Consider the following 18,284-nt stretch of genomic DNA (forward strand, 5'->3'; position numbering starts at 1 on the left):
TTAATTTCTCCACCAAAGCTTCAATCAAGTCATTCGTGAAAGACCTCCCCCCATCCGTAAAATAAGGATTTCTAATGGACACCCAAATCGGGCACATATGTATTCCCTGAGAAAGGATGCCACAGCCACTGCTTTATTATTGACCATGGCCTTTGCTTCTACCCACCTTGTTGCATAATCTGTGGCCACCAATATGTAATACTTCCCATGTGAGGAACGAGGAAGTGGGCCCACAAAATCTAATCCCCACCTTTCAAATGGACCATATGCTGTGATAGGGTTTAAGGGTCCGGAACCAATTGCTTATGCCCATATGCCTAGCATACTTCATAGCTTCTGCACCACTCATAGACATCTTTGCTGAGTTGAGGCCAATAATAACCTGTGTTAAGTATCCTCTGAGTTGTGCTATAGCTGAGGCAAAGTGACCTGAACATTCATGACATAATTCCATAATCCTTTTAGATTCTTCCAAGCTCACTACCCTCCTAAGAATCTTATCCTTACCTTGCTTGTAAAGAACAGGCCCTAGAATTGTGTAAGGATGAGCTTTCCTTGTAAGCCTTTGCCTCTGTTGAGGATTCAATCCAGGAGGGAAGTATCTTGTATCTAAATAGTGTTGAACATCTTGGAGCTCAGGCCAACCTGTATCCATTAATGCAAGAATAGCTACTTTGAAAGAAGCCAAAGTTTTAGTAGCCAATTCATCAGCCTTTTAATTATCCTTCCTGTTAACATGCACAAATTTACAAAACTCAAAAGCTTCTTTTAACTCCATTGCCCTTTTAATTCTTGGAGATTAGGACTCCTTGCCTTATATTCTCCTTTCATTTGTCGGATGACCAATTGCGAATCCCCTTTAACCTCTACCTCTTTAATTCCATCTTTTATGCAATCTTCTAATCCCCAAATTACTGCATTGTACTCAGCCACATTATTTGATATAGCCTTTGGAAATTTCCTACCCTTGGCCCATACCTCTTTTCCTTCTGGATCAAATGAAACTATCCCCCCAGCCCCACATTGCCTAGAAGGGCTAAAGGCTCCATCAAAATGCATAGTGAAAGCAGTTGGTGGTGTCTCCAAATCTTCATATACTTCTTCTGTTGTTCCTGTTCCTTCTTCCTCTTCCTTCCTTGTAAGCAAATATGCAAGAGAGGCCCTAGTGCTGTTTTCTGTAATAAAAGTGAAAGAGAATTCTTGAAGCTCACAAATCCACTTTGCAAACTTCCCTCTTGCAAGATTGGGTTTGCGGACCAAGAATTGTAAAGAAGGTTGAGATGTGAGGAAGAAAAAAGGGCGAGGTAACAAGTATGACCTGAACTTCTTTACTACAAAAACAAGAGACAAACCACCTTTCTCCATTTCACCATACCTCTCCTCGGCATCAGTGAGTTGTCGGCTTGCATAATACACCAGTTGCATACGCCCTTACTCTCCCTTTTGTAAGACTATAGCACCCATTGAATGTGATGAGACACTTAAGTTCACATAAAAGTCCTCCCCCCACCTAGGAGGCTGCACAATTGGACTTTGACTCATGCATTCCTTGAGCAAACAAAAAGATTGAATTTGATCAAGCCCCCATTGGAAAGAAACATTCTTCTTTGTCACAACAGATTTATAGGATACATCTTCTCATAGAACATGTCAACAAAGCATTGGTAATACTTTGTTTTACCCAAAATCCTCCTTACCTCCCTTACATTGGTAGGTGGTGGGAGGGCCACAATTGCCTGCACCTTCTCAGGATCCATCTCTATGCCTTCTTCTGAGACAATATGTCCCAAGAGAACCACATTCCTTCGTGCCAAGTGGCATTTTCTAGGATTAAGACACCCTTTTGCATCATCAATACTTTGCAAGGCCAACCTCAACTTTTCCAAGTGATCCATGTGGCTTGAATAAATGCAAAAATCATCCAAAAAGACCCTTGTAAACTTTTCCAAATACCTGACTCATGAAGCGTTGAAAAGTAAGGTGCAAATACCTGACTCATGAAGCGTTCAAAAGTTGCTGGTGCATTGGTCAAGCCAAATGGCATCACCCTATAGGCATGCACTCCCCAACGGGTGATAAAATGAGGTTTTCCTTTGATCTTCTTCACAAATCCAGATTTGAAAGTATCCAGAGTATCCATCACACACTGAATACAACTCATGACCTGTAACTTGATCCAAAATCTCATTCTGAAAGGGTAGAGGATAATAATCCCTCTTTGTGCATGCATTCAGAGGACGAAAGTCCACACACACACGCCATTTTCCACCCTTTTTGGGAGTGACTACAACTGGGAAAATTCACTCTGAATTCTCTGCTGGAAAAATAAATCCAGCTTCAAGCAAATTAGTTATCTCATTCTTAAGCACCTCCGCTTGCACTACTCCCAAACGCCTTAGCCGTTGTACCATTGGTTTACTTTGGGGCTTGAGATCAATCTTATGCTCTACTAGGATGACTTGGCATACTTGTGAGTAGCTGTTTGCAAAAAGGTTAGGAAATCCATCCAACATTTTTAAGTAATTCTTCCTTTCAGTACCTGCTATGGACTCATCAAGAAGAAGTTCATTCTGTTGGTGAAGACTAGTGAGGTCCACATCTCCTTTCTTGAACATGGTTGAAGAAGATTCCCCTTCCAAGGCTCCATTGTCTTCAGCATCCCCTCGATCCCGTCCCAGGAAAAGACCAAATGCAACTCCCTCCACCTCCCCTTCTGAGATGGAATCCTCGGAGATTCTGTCATAAGTTGTGCAATGTTATGATCCAAGGATGGAGCTTGTACCTGAGATGTTGAGGCTATCTCTACTCGTTGTGGGGTCGGCACACTCGGAGAAGATTGGAATGTGGACTCAATATACGAAGAGTGGCCTCCTTCTTCAAAGCAATACGAAGAGCCTCTTTAAAATTAGTGGGATCTTTGCTAAGAACTTTTCCACGCAAGCGGGGATCCAAAGCCATGATAAACTTGCTCATCTTAAGGTGCTCCATTGCTAAAGAACTCTTTGAATCTCCTATAGAAGGTGAAAAAGAAGAAGCAACATGTAAAGCAGCTGCTTGATATTTGATGAACAAGGCTTCATACCTCACTAAAAAGGCAGAAACCGACTCTCCTTCCTTTTGGAAAATCTGATCCAATTGCAATAGTAAAGCATTTGGTGACTCCACTGTCCCAAATCTCTCCTTCATTGCTTTGGTCAACCTTTCCCAATCATTCTTGGACTCTTCTGGCAAAGCCTCATGCCAAGCTAAGGCCACACCCTCCAAGAAATCTGGAAGTATTTCTGCCCTCTCCTTCATAGACCAACCCGTCAAGCGGCATGCTCGGTTAAACTCTCGGAGATAACTCCCCGGGTCTTCTCTTTCCGATCCTTGGAACACTAGAATGTTGAACATCTTGCACCAAAAGATGAGTAGCAACAAGGGAAATTCTAAGTAAAACCTGCCCGTCAACTCTACCGAAAGATGTGACACAAAGTTAGGATTTTGACTTCGGTCACTTCTCAGAATCAAAACACACTTGTATGAAACCTCACAGCCTCCTCACCTCCCTTTCTCTCCCTAGGTTAAGATAAAGATAAACACATCACAGGTGAGATCATAATTCATGGAAGGAAAGATGAAAGGCTCAAGAGAAGTAAGAATTTATGCCAGTCTTGCAGCTCCAAACAAGAGGGCAATTCTTTATTGGAAGAAAATCTTCCAACTCAGGATTATGTGAACGGAAACATACGGAAAATGTTGGTAAGGTTCATCTGTTCGAATTGGCCAATTTGGACGGAACATCTTAAAGTAAAAGAATATAGAAATCACTTACAAGAGGATAAGATACATGGGATTTGCTTTTTGATAAGAGATTAAGAGGAATTAATAATTATTAAGAAGAAATAATGGCCAAAAGTCTATAAAAATAGAAATACACAGAGAATTGTAGTTTTAAATCCATATATACTGTACAAAAGAGGATTACATAGGTACATAGAGCTTGAAGAGAGCTTCGCACCTATATAAAAACTTTTGAAAATGGGCAACCGAACGAAAAGTTATGAGCATTTTACTACAAGACTATAAAACTACCAAAATTCGCTAAAAGTTAGCAACTTTGGGAGAAATTCTGATCATCAATGAAGTAAAGGATTAAGAAATTAGTTACATGAGTGGAAAGAGAATATAAAGAGCTTCCTAGCCATATGATCAATTTTAGAAACCAATACCCGAGTGATGAGTAATGTTGAAATTTGGGTGTTAGACCACAAAAACTGCACTTCCCTCTCTTTGCATGAAATCTCAATTTTTACATAGCCTCTTGCCTTTCATCTCCTTCATGATTCAAGCTAGAGGGTAAGGGTTAACACTGCTCAGCGAACAATCGTAAAGATTTACCTATGGTCCCCAAAGTCTTTCCACATGCTCATTGCCGCTAAAACCATTAGCAAGGGCTACCTTGAGAAGTCACAGGCCCACCAAGATAATAACTCCTTATCCCACTTATCATGAATCATCAAAGAGGTCCGAAATTGGGTTAAGCATGAGGAGCTAATGCTAAATGAGATATTCACATGTAAAGAGAGTGTTTGAATAAGGGTTTGAAGATAAGAGAATGGTAGACACAAAATACTCAATTGAGGAGGCTTCATTCATTGATTTCAAAGGGAGAGGAGGGCTCCTTTTATAGGTGGAGAATCACCCTCTCTTCCATTGTTACAAATTACAATATAAAACTCTTCAACCCTTCAATGACATAAGGGTAGATGTCACCATCAATTGTCCTCTTAGATTAAGTCTTCTATTATTTATTAAATTGAAGACTTTTTTACTTTGAAAGTGTGATGAGATAATAGCCAAGTCTAAGTGGCATGTAGGTGGAGATCCCACTTACACATGGCGGAATTCTCCTCTTCCATGTAGGCATTCTAGAAGAATCTTTCCCAATTATGCACCTACACACACTCCTCCACATGCCTTCCACACTCCCCAACTTGTAGCCTTATTATGGTGAATACTATATTAATAATACAATTAAAATCTATGTGAGCATGAAGGCCCACTTTTATTTTCCACATCACTAGCCTATCTACCATACCAAAGTATTTATCAAGCATACTTGTGGCATTTACAATGTGTGTACCCTAAATCAAGTACAACCATTATATTTGAAGATAGAATGCTGTTATCAGGGTAGCCGCCAAGCCGCCGCATCACCACACCGTTATTCCATTGTGGACGTCGCAATCTTCTTGGACAAGCTTCCGCCTTATTACCATTGAGAAACCATCAAAATATGTACAAAATTGAAAATGAAAGATATCAATTTTTCATGTCACGACACCACAAGTCCTCACTCTACTACCCCCAAGCCAATGGCTAGGTTGAAATCACCAACAAGATTGTCTGTGCTATTCTAAGCCAAGACATGTTGAAGCCTCATGCTAATAGGCGAATCCTCACCTTAATATCCCCAAGACAATTAGGTTAAAAGCACCAACATGATTATCTGTGCTATCCTGACCAAGACCGTTGAAACTTCACGCAATGACTAGGAGCAAAAGTTACCCGTTGCTCTTTGGGCTTACCAAACTACCTACAAAGTGTGTCCATCCACACTACACCTTTCAACTTGACATATATGGAACAAATGTTGTTATGCCAATGAAATTCTTAGTATCAAGCTTAAGAATTACCGTCAAGGAAATATCCTAATCGATCGATTGTTTGAGTTTGAACAACTACTAGGAGAAACTAGACTACATGCCGTCTACAAAAAGATAGTCAAAAAGCCAAGGTGCAATGGTTCGATGAAAAGCTCAAAGACATAGATACAAAAGTCGGGGACATGGTTCTCATATATAACACAAAGATATAAAAGTCTGGGATATGGTGCTTATGTACAACACAAAGAACCAAAAGCACAAGCTAAAGTACAAGGAATGGGAGCATTCATAGTGTGTGAACCAAAAGCACAAGCTAAAGTACAAGGAATGGGAGCATTCATAGTGTGCGAACTCACACCTCAAGGATCTGCATGCATATCGAAACACTTGATGGTGTGGAGATGAAAGGATTCTTCAATAGTAGCAAACTTAGACACTACTATGGTCCTTTAACTACAAATGCTTTGAAGGCCATTAACCAAAAGAAAGAAGGAAAAATAAAAAATTCTACAATAAAATGAGAGGCCTAGCGAAGCTAAAGCTAGGCAAGACAAGTTGTGCAACCACCAAATCTCCATTAACATGGCCCAAGTCATTGACCTAGAAGAAGAAGAGATGTGAAGTCTACTAGACTCTAGCTGGGCATGACCATAAAGACTAGTCTATAATAAAAACTGGCACTCGTCTCGTCGACATGGGCACTAGGCCATAACCTAATGTCCCACGAGATGTAGTGTGCACTACAAAGACCATTGTTGGCTCTCACAAAACAATGAGTGGAAGGAGTAGATGCATTAAAACCCATATGCATGGGTTCATTCATAGATATATTTCACATTGAAAATAATCCCTTGGAAGGGAAGTTCTATGTCATGCCTATAGGCACCATGCATGAAGAAGTGCTTCTTGGATGAGGATGGATGGGGCACAATCAATACCAAATAGAACTACTACCTTGCAAACTAGCCTTAGGACAGGTAAATGTTCTGATGTGATGAGAAACCTATGGCTTACAAAAGAATCATTCTCCTATCAAAGAAGTGCCAAAAGCCATCGAGCTTCCAAAGCCAACACATGCTTCGACCATGCCACTCAAAAAGAGACCTATCTTTTACTTGGCCACCACAAGGGTAAGATCCATCAAAAGCCTCGCCTAATCAAGGGCCACCTTTGCCATCTTGAGTACCCCCCCTCCCCCGACACAAGAGGCCTCTCCAAGAACTAAACAAACTAACACTAATACTGCTAGCATTTTTAACCTTGCACAATGAGAACCATAGGTGCCACTAACGAGTCCTCTCAACAACACCAATGTTTCCATGATGGGGGTGATAAATGGTCGATACCAAAAGAAATGCTATGTGTACAAGGTTACTATGAAGGGAAAAAGAGAATTTGGATACAAAGAGGAAGGTCTGGCATATGCCAATCATAATCATGCCACCACAACCAAACCACATTACAAAACATTGAACCTTAACTGCAAACCAACAACATGATTTGTCAAAAAGGAGTTGCTGGAAGCCCAAGGGTACTATGCACGTCACACACAACTCTGGTTACCTAAGGCAAAAACCAACTAGACAAAGAGGGCAACCTCGACAAAGGAGCACTATGAAAGGATGGTGGGTACCTGGCACTCTTCTAGAGGCCCAAGGGTATCATGGAGGTAACAAAAGCATTTGGGTCCCTAAAGTCACACCAACATTATCCCCAACCTCTTCAATCACAACAAAAAGTACATGTATCATAGATAGGGAAGGAAAAGATAGATCAATCTTTTATGGCTGATCAGGCAGCGCAACAGGTCACTCATATGTGGATGGTGACTCTAGTGGCTTTGAGCAAAGCCTTGAGGAGGAGCTTAGCATTCTATTAGTGGTTACTCATCATGTGGCATAAGGAAAACCAGGGCTATTTGAGGACATCTAGTAGTGATCTAAGTGTACACAGGTCTACGAGGGTTAGATACCCTGTTGGGTCAAGTTGAGATATAATGGATATACAGCCCATAATTTTGCTTACATGGTTAAAGAAATCCATGAGTTGGAGCCCACTTGTTTTGAGCAGGCTCTTGGAAATAAAGAATGGGACGATGCCATGGTGAGGAGATGGCAGCATTGGATGCAAATGCAGCATGGGAGTTAGTGCCTTTGTCTAATGAATGCAACATGGGAGTTAGTGTCTTTGTCTAAGGAAAAGAAGGCAATTGGATGTACGTGAGTCTATATGGTTAAGCATAACTCAGATGGATCAATGTGAGCAGGTATAAGGCAAGATTAGTTGCCAAGGGTTATGTGAGTCTATATGGTTAAGCATAACTTAGATGGATCAATGTGAGCAGGTATAAGCCAAGATTAGTTGCCAAGGGTTATATGGCATTGACTATTATGAGGAGACATTCAACCCAGTTACGAGAATGGTAGAGATTGCTATGGCTGCAGGTCTTTACATCAAATGGATGTAAAGAATGCTTTCTTGCATGGTGATTTGCAAGAAGAAGTATGCATGATGCAGTCCCACCGAGTTATGAGAGTGATACTGCATACCCAGATTTTGTGTGCAAGTTATGCAAAGCCTCGTATAGCTTGAAGAAGGCACCCAGAGCATGGTCAAACAAGATCGAAAAGTATCTTATTACCATTGGATTTCAGATATCCAATGTAAAATTTTCACTTTATGTGAGAAAGGCAGATGGAGGGATTATGCTATTAGTCATTTATGTGGATGACTTGATTATCATGATGATAGTGATGTTAACATACATGATGTCAGGATACTTGTGAAGTAGAAGTTCAAGATGAAGGATTTGGGTCAACTGCGGTATTTCTTGGGTATAGAGGTGGTGTGGACAACACCCTTGGATAAGATTGTTGGCTGCATGGCAATTTACCAAGCTCTACATTCAAGAAGACACATAAATGACAAGATTGGGAAAGACTCTAGTACACCCAACTGAATTTCAAGCAATTAGGGAGGATGGAGATGGATAACTAAGCTACATAAGAGAAACTCCACTGGAGCATGATCATAGGGATATAATGCTCAAGAATGCACAACTTATTTTGATTGATGAAAAGGTACAAGATGAAAAAAAAATACAGACCATATTATTATGCCTTGCAAGTACATCATATAGCCTTCATGTGACTTACCTTCCACTTGGACTCTTCTAGTTGGACTACATTAACTGTATCCTTATCCATACTCACAAGTGGCCATGTGCTTCTACATGACCCTTGACATATTTTACACGAGATTATACTTCAAGTCCATTGAACCTTACATTTGCCCATTGAACCTTACATTTTCCAATTGAACCTTCCACTTGGACTCTTCTAGTTGGACTACATTAACTGTATCCTTATCCATACTCACAAGTGGCCATGTGCTTCTACATGACCCTTGACATATTTTACACGAGATTATACTTCAAGTCCATTGAACCTTACATTTGCCCATTGAACCTTACATTTTCCAATTGAACCTTATAACTCAAACTATTTGCACAATCAAACTTCAATTTGGCATTACATTATTTCCCTAAGATTTCAACAAGAAAGGCACGATATTCAAGATAACAACGATGGCATGTTAGTGGGTGGTTGGCTGAAAATGTGTTTTCCTTTTCGGGTAATGCTTGATACAATACACACCTATCTTTCATTTGGGTTTGCCTGTAACACAAGAACTTTCTAGAAAATAATGAAAACAATATCATAATAAAAGGGCAAAAAATACTTGGGGGTTTTTGTTGATCTCAACCTTAATTCGAGGTTCCTAAAATTCCATGGCAAGGTGTCACATAACTGAGCCATGTACTCTACAATCACATTTTTGTTGATCTCAACCTTAATTCGAGGTTCCTAAAATTCCCTGGCAAGGTGTCACATAACTGAGCCATGTACTCTACAATCACATTTTGTTTATGTTGTTATTTTCATGTGCACTTTTCTTGATAGTGACACACACGATTGTCTTGACTTGGTGTGACACCTACTTTTGCACATGCTTCTATTTCACCTCTTCTACATTTACATATATATTGTATATGCATTGAACCTCATAGCTATCGTATGTTGTTATACAATTGTTAATTGTTGTGTAGTCCATTGGTTTTTTATACTCCACACATATCATGTCATGCTATGTGGTATAGATGGTGATTGTGAGTGTGATAAATGGCGTTTTCTCGAACCTTGCTCAATGCCCCTTAATAAGTGCTTAGTCGGTTTTCCAAGCAACACATTAATTAATTATTTTTGAATATGCCGTAAAAAAAGGTTTTGTAATGGTATTTAACAAATCTTTCACGATTTGCCTTTTTTGTGTGTGGCAATTTTGACAACTGTATAGCGGGGGGCTGCATCATGCAAACTCTTTGGATTCGATGGAGTCACTCTCTCTCACTTTTGTGCTTGGGGATCAAATGCTCCCCCCTCTTTGTCTTTCCCCTCGCAAACGATGATTTGCCTCTATTTTTGTCTTTCTCCTCACAAGCTAATTTTTGATTTCTCGGTCTCTATCTTCTGCTTGTGTGCGTGTGTGTGTTCGATGAGAGCTGACTCGACTTCTCCCAAAGCCTCCAGATTACCCCCTTTTTTTGCTGGACTTATTCCGAGAGCCTCAAGCTTTCTCCATGGAGGGGGTGGGGTTCGACTCTCTCTCTCTCTCTCTCTCCAGTAGCCCGTGCAAGATTGCCAGGTGCATCGAAGCCTTAGGTTCAAAATAATTAAAGTGAGCAGCCACTTGAATTATTAGTACGGTATACAGGATTTAGTAGTAGTGTGCACGAGTGCTCGGAAAAAAACGGCATTCTAACTAGGCTTGATTTTTCATGGCACCCTTGCCCTTCAAAATTGAAGGGTTTGATGAAATATAGCAAGTTTTTTTATTTAAGTATAATTTTTGATGGGCATTTTAAAATTTTGCAATCATTTTACAACCAAAATGCTCGAAAACGGGCACGACATCCAACTTTGATTCTGACGTATTTATACTATATCGCCCAAAATTAAGAAAAACTGGCTGAGATTTAGATAGCCCTTATTTAAGAAATGAATTTTCATATATTTTAGTTATAAAACGGGGTGTAGTAGGGATTTCGGTAACAAAAACCGGATAGATGTAAGCACGAGTGTGCAGTGTGTGGCTTTACGACTCCCGTAGGGATTTTCGGTCACAAAAACCGGATGGATGTAAGCACGGGTGTGCAGTGTGTGGCTTTACGACTCCCGTTATTGCACTGATGAAATGATCACATGCTTAATTTTTGGGCAAAACAGCTGGCTGTTCGGATAGAACGCCGTGGAAGACGGGAGAGCTACAAACACGTGGCAGCTGATAACAAGCAGCTAGGTGCATGAAGAATTTACGGACGAGTGCCGATGTAACACGTGGAGGCTTGCGGTTCGCTGACCGTGCGGTAGAGTTGGATAAACGTGCGGCACGCTTAGGGGCGTGCGAGTCGCGACGTGGCGAGGCCGGACGAACAACACCTAACTGTGCAGTTTTGGCCCGGACCTTCTTTTGGGTCCTTGTCACCTTACCATCATCACCGGCACATTGAAAGCCCATTTCTGGCTCAATCTCGTGCACCTGTCCCATCGCTATGCCTTACGATGCCTGAAGAAGCCGCCTTTAGCACCAGCACGCATAAAAAGTCCATTCATGATTCCACTGTGTGTCTCTCAAGCTTCCATGGCGGGCTCGACCAGAAAGCAGCCATGCCGATCTTATCCAGGCCCGCCTTCTTCTTTTCGCCATTGATTGCCAGATCCCCCCCCCCCCCCCCCCGCACCAACTTCTTCTTCTAGTTTGAAAGTTTCCATGGCGGGCCTCCTCGCCTTAACTACTCTCTTTGCACCTCGGGCTCTCCTCACCTACCCTCCTTGCTGCGTCAACACCTAGTGAGGCCCGCTCTCTTTTTCCTGCGCTAGAGCGCCGCGTAGAGCTTTCCTGCCCCCATCGCAGAGCTAGCATGTCTACACTGGGAAATCTAATCTCCTTGCTTCTCTGCTGCACAGAGCTTTCGATTAGCAGTGTTGTGCACCTCGCTTACGGTGCCTCCATCCTATCTTCGGCTGTAATCGCAGACATCAGCGAGCTCCTCTGGTCTGGTTCTTTCAGCAACTCGGCCACTGCAACAGTTTTGGAGGCAGCCATTGAAGGCAGAACTAACCCTAACTCTAAACCGGATCCTAACCCTCACCCTGACCCTGAACCTAACCCTAACGCCAACGTAGAAAATGGAGGTGAATCAGTGCAAACCAACGGCCCGTTTGGTGCAGGGTATGAAGATGTACCGATCGTGCTGGTTCACGGCATCTTCGGTTTTGGGAAAGGGGTTAGCACCGCTGAGCAAAGACTTTCATTTCATCTCATTTTGTTTCATTTTCCCGTATTTGCCAATTCTCTCAAACCCTAATATTGGTCTTCCCCTAGAAGTTGTCCTCTGTGAAGCTCTAATGGGGGCCTTTATGAGATTTTTTGGGTACGTAAACCTTAAGGCTGCTTTTCCATTATGTCCTACAACCACAATAACTGTGGCCCTGATACAGATGTTGCAAATTCTATTGACTGCCTTAGATGTAGAACCCTAGAGCATGTAATGCCTTAGAATCTATCTCCTGTCCTGACGCTGTCAGTGTGCAACCTAGTGGTGAAGGCGGCCACCTTCCTTGGGCCTGGCTGCAGTGGGAGGACATGCTACATGTTAATGAAACTTTTCTAAAAAATACAGAAACCTAAAGTTTACATTATGCAAAATTTTGAAGCATGCCTTTTTTGATGAGCAGAAAATGGGAAGTCTGTCTTACTGGGCAGGAGCCGAGAAGAAAGATGATCGGGTTCTCATACCGGATCTTGGTCCATTGACAAGCATACATGACAGGTAAGCGAAGAGATGAAGCTCTCTTTCAATTCTGTTTTTTCACAAATCAAATTATGTTTACACTTTTTTTTTCTTCCTCTTGGGCAGAGCGCGGGAGCTCTTCTATTTTCTGAAGGGTGGCAGGGTAGACTATGACTTGGAGCACAGTCTCCTGTGCGGGCATTCTAGATTTGGTCGAACTTATAATCCAGGTCAGATGGTTGGTTTTTTCTTTGCTTGCACTTTTTTGCTGAGTTCGAAGTTCTGCAAGTTTTAAAGTTGACTATGACGCTGTAAGTTTTAAAATTGACTATGCAGATGAAGTTTGTTTTCCCCTATCCCTTTGCTGTTTGGACCTTGCTTTGTAGAAAGAAGCGTATTACACTAATTTCCCTGGAGATTATCATAGTTTTATGCATCTGAACAGGGGATCTCCCTTCATACTGCAGGGCACTACTCAGAGTGGGATGAGGATCATCCTGTACATTTTGTAGGCCACTCAACTGGAGCTCAAGTAGTGAGAGTTCTACAGCAAATGCTGGCTGACAAGGTGAGCTTGCATGCAGAATGTAATAACTATGCGTGCCAGAAGAACCGCTTCTAGGCTTTCAATACCTCAGTGACTTGATTTTAGCACTTAAATGAGGTAAAATGACTGCAGAAATTTGAAGGCTATGAGGAGAGCACCAATGCAGATTGGATTCTCAGTCTCACAAGTTTGTCTGGGGTTCTGAATGGCTCTACCCGGATTTTCCTGGATGGAATCAAGTAACTGCCATGCCACATCATTTGTAAATGCCCCCTAGTTAGATTAAATGTTAAATTCAGTAAATAGGGTGTATTTTAGATTTGCCATTCTATGCAATCTAGTTATCAGACATGTAATGTGGTTCAAATCCTAGACTGAAGAACTGGTCTGCAATTGCAATTCAATTCTTCATTTGTAATGCAGACCGGAAGATGGATGCTCGTTGACCAGGATCTCCCTGCTGCAGCTGCTGCGGGTGGGGGTAGTGATCTATGAATGGCTTGACATTCCTTTCCTGAAAAAATACTATGGATTTGGATTCGACCACTACGACATGAGCTGGAGAAAGATTGGATTGAGCGGGCTGGTCAAAGCTATACTCTTTGAAACAGGGCCCTTTGCATCTCACGATTGGATCTGCCCAGATCTCAGCATTCAATCTGCTGTAAGGCTCAACCAGCATCTGCAAACTTTTCCCAACACTTTCTATTTCAGGTACCCAGGATATCATAACTGTGTTTAGTCCAGATTTTAAGGTAGATCCATGCTGTTATCATTTTATTTAACAGAGATATATGGTAAAGTCATGCACCATTCTATTTAGCAGAGTTCTCATGATATGCAATTGCCATTTTGTTTAGCAGATCTCTTTAGGATGAATGGTTACAGGTAGAGAACTTTGACAGTGAAAAATCAAAAGTATGATTGAGGGATACTAATCAGGATTTGTATTGTATGTGTTTTTCTGGACATCTTTGCAGCTATGCTACCCGGATGACTAGGAAGTTCTTGGGCTTTACAGTTCCATCTAGCATCATGGGGATTCATCCTTTGCTTTGCTTAAGGGCGTTCCAAATGTGCCAGTGGAGGCACCCATCTCATTCTCCCCTGCCCTATCAGGGCTACAGGTAAGCTTTAACCAGTGGGCTTTTTGTAGCTGTTTTGTCATGTGGGTACTGATTCTGCTTGATTGGTCTCTCAGAGATGAAGACTGGCACAACAACGATGGTGCTCTTAACACCATCTCCATGCTGTATCCCTGTTTTCCAACTGCTCACCCCAACTGTCAGTTGGGGCCTGACTTTAAGGATGGCCAATCGTTGCAAACAGGCATATGGTATGTCGCGAAACCACCATTTTTTGTCATTATTCATTGTAAAGTTTGCTGTTCATCCAAGGCTGGATACAGAACATTCCCCGATAGACTGACGGGTGTGATGTTGGATGAGCAAGATTGCCTTGCTTGTATATCCATGATGGGCTGATAATGGGGCTCCTCCTGACGTTGGCCACGTTCTGTATCCAGTCTAACCTTTTCCCTCAACTTCTTATTTAGCTTAGTTTTTTCATTCCGACCTTTTCCTGCTAATTGGACAATACAGCGCTAATGATTACTGTGTACTTACCTATTTTTGCCTCACAATTCCACAAGGTACTATACACTCATTGAAGGCGACCACATCTTCTTCATCATTAACCGAGAAAGGGCTGGCATTCAGTTTGATCTCTTGTACACTAGCATTTTTCGTCGCTGTAGGAAGCAGATGAGGAGGACGATAACAGCCCCAAATGTGCAGGAAGTAATCTTAAGTGAGGGGGGTGATTATGTTTAGCACAACAGAAAACGATAGATTGCCAGATGCCTCCTTGATTTTTGTGTAAATTTCTTGTGCATGCTTATGCACCCACCATTCTTTTGTCATTGGAATATTAATTAATGGGCAATTGAGAATCGAGTTTAGTCCAAGGTCATTTAAACATACGACTCAATGGTGTGGTCAGCAGAATGGCGCGTCCAATTTTGAAACAAATGAAAGAATGAATATAAATAAATTTAAAAATTCTAAAGTTTTTTAATTATTAAGCAAGCCTGTAATTGCGAGATATTGATATGGATTATCTAATTTAAGTAATAAAGGCATTTTATATAGCTGTGAAGCAGTTTAAACTAAAACTTCTATCAAGTATGCGCTAGGTGAAGCCTTTTTAAAGAAACTAGTATTGGATCCGCACATTGCTGCGGTGAAAGGTTAAAGAAAAGAACTGGTTCCCTCTCTACAGCCATCTCTCCCTTACACTCTTCTCTGACTCCTAGGCCTGTCCCCATCTCTCTCCCTCCCCTCTAGGCATGCCTCCATCTCTCTCTCTCTCTCTCTCTCTCTCACACACACACACACATGCACATGATTCTCTCTCACGCACGCACTCTCTCAAATGTTGAAACTTAATCTCACACACACATGTACCTTCCCTCTCTCTCTCTCTCTCTCTCTCTCTCTCTCTCACAGACAGGTCCGTGCACTCACACATGCACACTCCCTATTTTCTCGTCACTCTTTGTAATAGATAGATATTGGAAATGTAACAGGGTACCATTTCCGTTTCCATTGCTTGGATTCCCATTACCATTGTTGAGACGGTTTCCTCGTCTTAAGTTCCCCATATTGGTTATTGCACGGCCTGAGTTCATCCTGTTTTACCCCACTGTATGTGTGGCTGAACCTCTTGACCATAGCTGTTGGGCACCATCTCAGCTGGTTTCCTGTTAGGCACCATCTCACCCGACTTCATACTTGATCTTGTGTATGATCGGAATTATGCTGCCAGGCTTCCATTAGAGCTAGCTCTGCTTGCTGAAAGCATTGCATTTCGCAGATTGCCAGAGCCAATTGTGTTCCCCATCGACCTAGAACTGATAGAGTTAGGGCTACCTTTGCTGATCAAAATGTTGCCAAAAGAGGACATTCTGCCCTCTTTGGCAGTCTCAGCAGTAGTCGGGCTCCCACCATTAGAGCTCCCAACATGAGATGATGAAAAGTCTATAGAGCAAGGTCCATCTACTCTGAAATTTGCCACAAAAGGATGTCTTCTGTTTGGGCTGTCTTTCAAGGCAAGCCCATTCAACTGTTAGCATCTTGCTCTTCTGACTTGTGTGCTTTAATCCCACCACTTGTACTAATTTCTTTGGAAGTTGCGGTTCTGCTCACATTGAGAGCATCCAATCTAGTCCCTCCATTAAATTCATCTCCCCAGATTTATGATCTAATGTCCCTTCATTACTGTCAAAGGCTGCATTGACCTCACCAGATTTCTTATTTCTGCTTGCTATGGAGTAATCTGAGCTAGCCCCTCCATTGAGCTCTCCTGATTTCTGATTTCGCCTAGTACTGGAGTGCTCTAATCCTGACCCCAAACTGATTTCTTTTATTATCAAACCCATGTGATTTCCATTGGAGCTCACAACATATCCTTCAACTCAATTGAATTTTTATCAAAGGTTGATATAGCTCCATTTGCAACAGATGTAGAATCAAATCTTCTTTCCCATCTAGCAATCTGACTGCTAGAGACGATGCCCACACCCCTCGAATTCTCAGCTGCTTGGGCGGGCATTACTCCTCTGTTGGCAAAATTCGGTCTCTCGTTAATATGAATTAATGAAATGTGAACCATACCTCGTCGAGTAGACCACACAAGTTAGCTTTATTTACCGCCTACTTGATGTACATACGTTGCTGCGGTCGAAAAAGAAAACAAAGCGTTCACTCTTTGGCTTACACGTGGATACACTCTTCCCTTATCTTGCCACGTGCCCCCTTCTCCTTGGTGCTTGACAGATATAGGTATAGAAGTCATGGACCCGTGTGTGGTGCTGTTGCACTATTGAATGAATGTTCTTACACATACGTGTATCTCCCTATATAACTCACATGTACGCACATCTCCCTCCCTCCTCCCCCCCCCCCCCTCTCTCTCTCTCTATACGGCATCCGTCTGCGGTCACTAAGTTGGATATATCTTCTCACGGAATGGTTCAAACATCGTATTTTAAATCTCTAGAAGTTTGTATAAATTTCCTTCACAATGCCCTAGGTCCATCATGTGCACTCCCGAGCTTGGTCCATCAATGTACTGAAAATATACCAAAATACACACTGGCTCAAAATTACGTTGCAACCTAGCTCAGGAGCCTAATTTGGTAGATCACCAGTTGCCGAGCATAAAAGATTTTGACAAGCTGTCTCAACAAGGAGGTAGACCATACAATGGGCCACTTCCATGTCAATGGTTTCCTAGCTAGCTAAAAATGGCTCCAGGCCATGCATGCGTATCCATAGCAACAAATATCCACCAAAATAGCACACTGAAAGAGAAATCCATAAATATCCAGCGCTAAAATATCCAAAAATATCCGTGATCAAAGTGAAGTCTACTCTTCCATTGAATCACATGGAAGATCCACGAGAAGTGTTTGGACAAGGTCTTCAATTCAAAGGCAATTCCTTAGCATTTTCTTGCTTAGCCTTCCTACCTCCACACATCCAGCAAAAAGATCAATAACAGGGTCTGTGAACATGCTAAGCATCCACTGCTAAGACAATAAAGAGTTTAGCTATGAGTCCATGATTAGAAACCTGAGGAAGGTCCTGCCAGAGTCTAGGGTAGAATTACTTGAGAAAGGTCTAAGTCCCTCAACCCCTTCTTGTACATGCGATTCGAACACTACTATGCACTCCATTCATTGCTTTGTGACCACTCCACTCAATCAGAGACTCTTACGTGGAAAAAGAGACTTATCAATTCTCTCTCATGCCTCCCAATCCATCGTTGGTGGGAGCTCGCATGTCCCTCACTAAAAAATGCCCACGATTAAGTCAATCCTATAAGATGCATATACAATTAAATTTTGACATGCGTGGAGGGTTGTGAATGCAATGTCCTCACAAGCAATGTGGATGTTTTACTTGCTCTCCATTGTCATGCACATAACTTGCATCAATTAGCATTGTATATGTGCAGTGAAGCTTAAATGTATGCTTTCTAGCATGGGCATAGACCAATGAAAAATGATATCAATCTAGACATTTAGGCAAATCTTAAAATTCCACACTCAAATTTGTGCGAAAGTTGGCCCACACTAAATAGGCCCACCTCGATGCATGGACTCCCACTATTGTGTGATAAATCTTTCGCATTTACCTTGCGAAGAAACTTGATAATCTTGGAGCAAGTATTT

General features: G+C 41.9%; 1 protein-coding gene across 1 annotated transcript; it reads left to right on the plus strand.

The window, feature by feature from the left end:
- Positions 1–11,314: 11,314 nt before the first annotated feature.
- LOC147636255 (uncharacterized) lies at positions 11,315–15,027 on the plus strand. The gene is made up of 9 exons (XM_086801686.1): positions 11,315–11,994; positions 12,446–12,540; positions 12,628–12,731; positions 12,969–13,069; positions 13,181–13,287; positions 13,472–13,762; positions 14,029–14,175; positions 14,250–14,384; positions 14,700–15,027. Exons 1-9 carry the CDS (start codon positions 11,629–11,631, stop codon positions 14,878–14,880), a joined length of 1,527 nt encoding a protein of 508 aa, XP_086657812.1. The 5' UTR covers positions 11,315–11,628; the 3' UTR covers positions 14,881–15,027.
- Positions 15,028–18,284: the final 3,257 nt, after the last annotated feature.

This window comes from Cibotium barometz, chromosome 8, assembly GCF_041138505.1.
Source record: "Cibotium barometz isolate CiBa-2024 chromosome 8, ASM4113850v1, whole genome shotgun sequence".
In the NCBI taxonomy this organism is placed as follows: Eukaryota; Viridiplantae; Streptophyta; class Polypodiopsida; order Cyatheales; family Cibotiaceae; genus Cibotium; species Cibotium barometz.

Excerpts from the sequence above, each read along its gene's own strand:
- LOC147636255 (XM_086801686.1), top strand. The coding sequence starts at position 11,629 with ATGTCTACACTGGGAAATCTAATCTCCTTGCTTCTCTGCTGCACAGAG. Across the intron at positions 13,288-13,471 it reads ATTTTCCTGGATGGAATCAA|ACCGGAAGATGGATGCTCGT; the intron begins GTAACTGCCATG and ends TTTGTAATGCAG. Across the intron at positions 14,385-14,699 it reads TCGTTGCAAACAGGCATATG|GTACTATACACTCATTGAAG; the intron begins GTATGTCGCGAA and ends CAATTCCACAAG.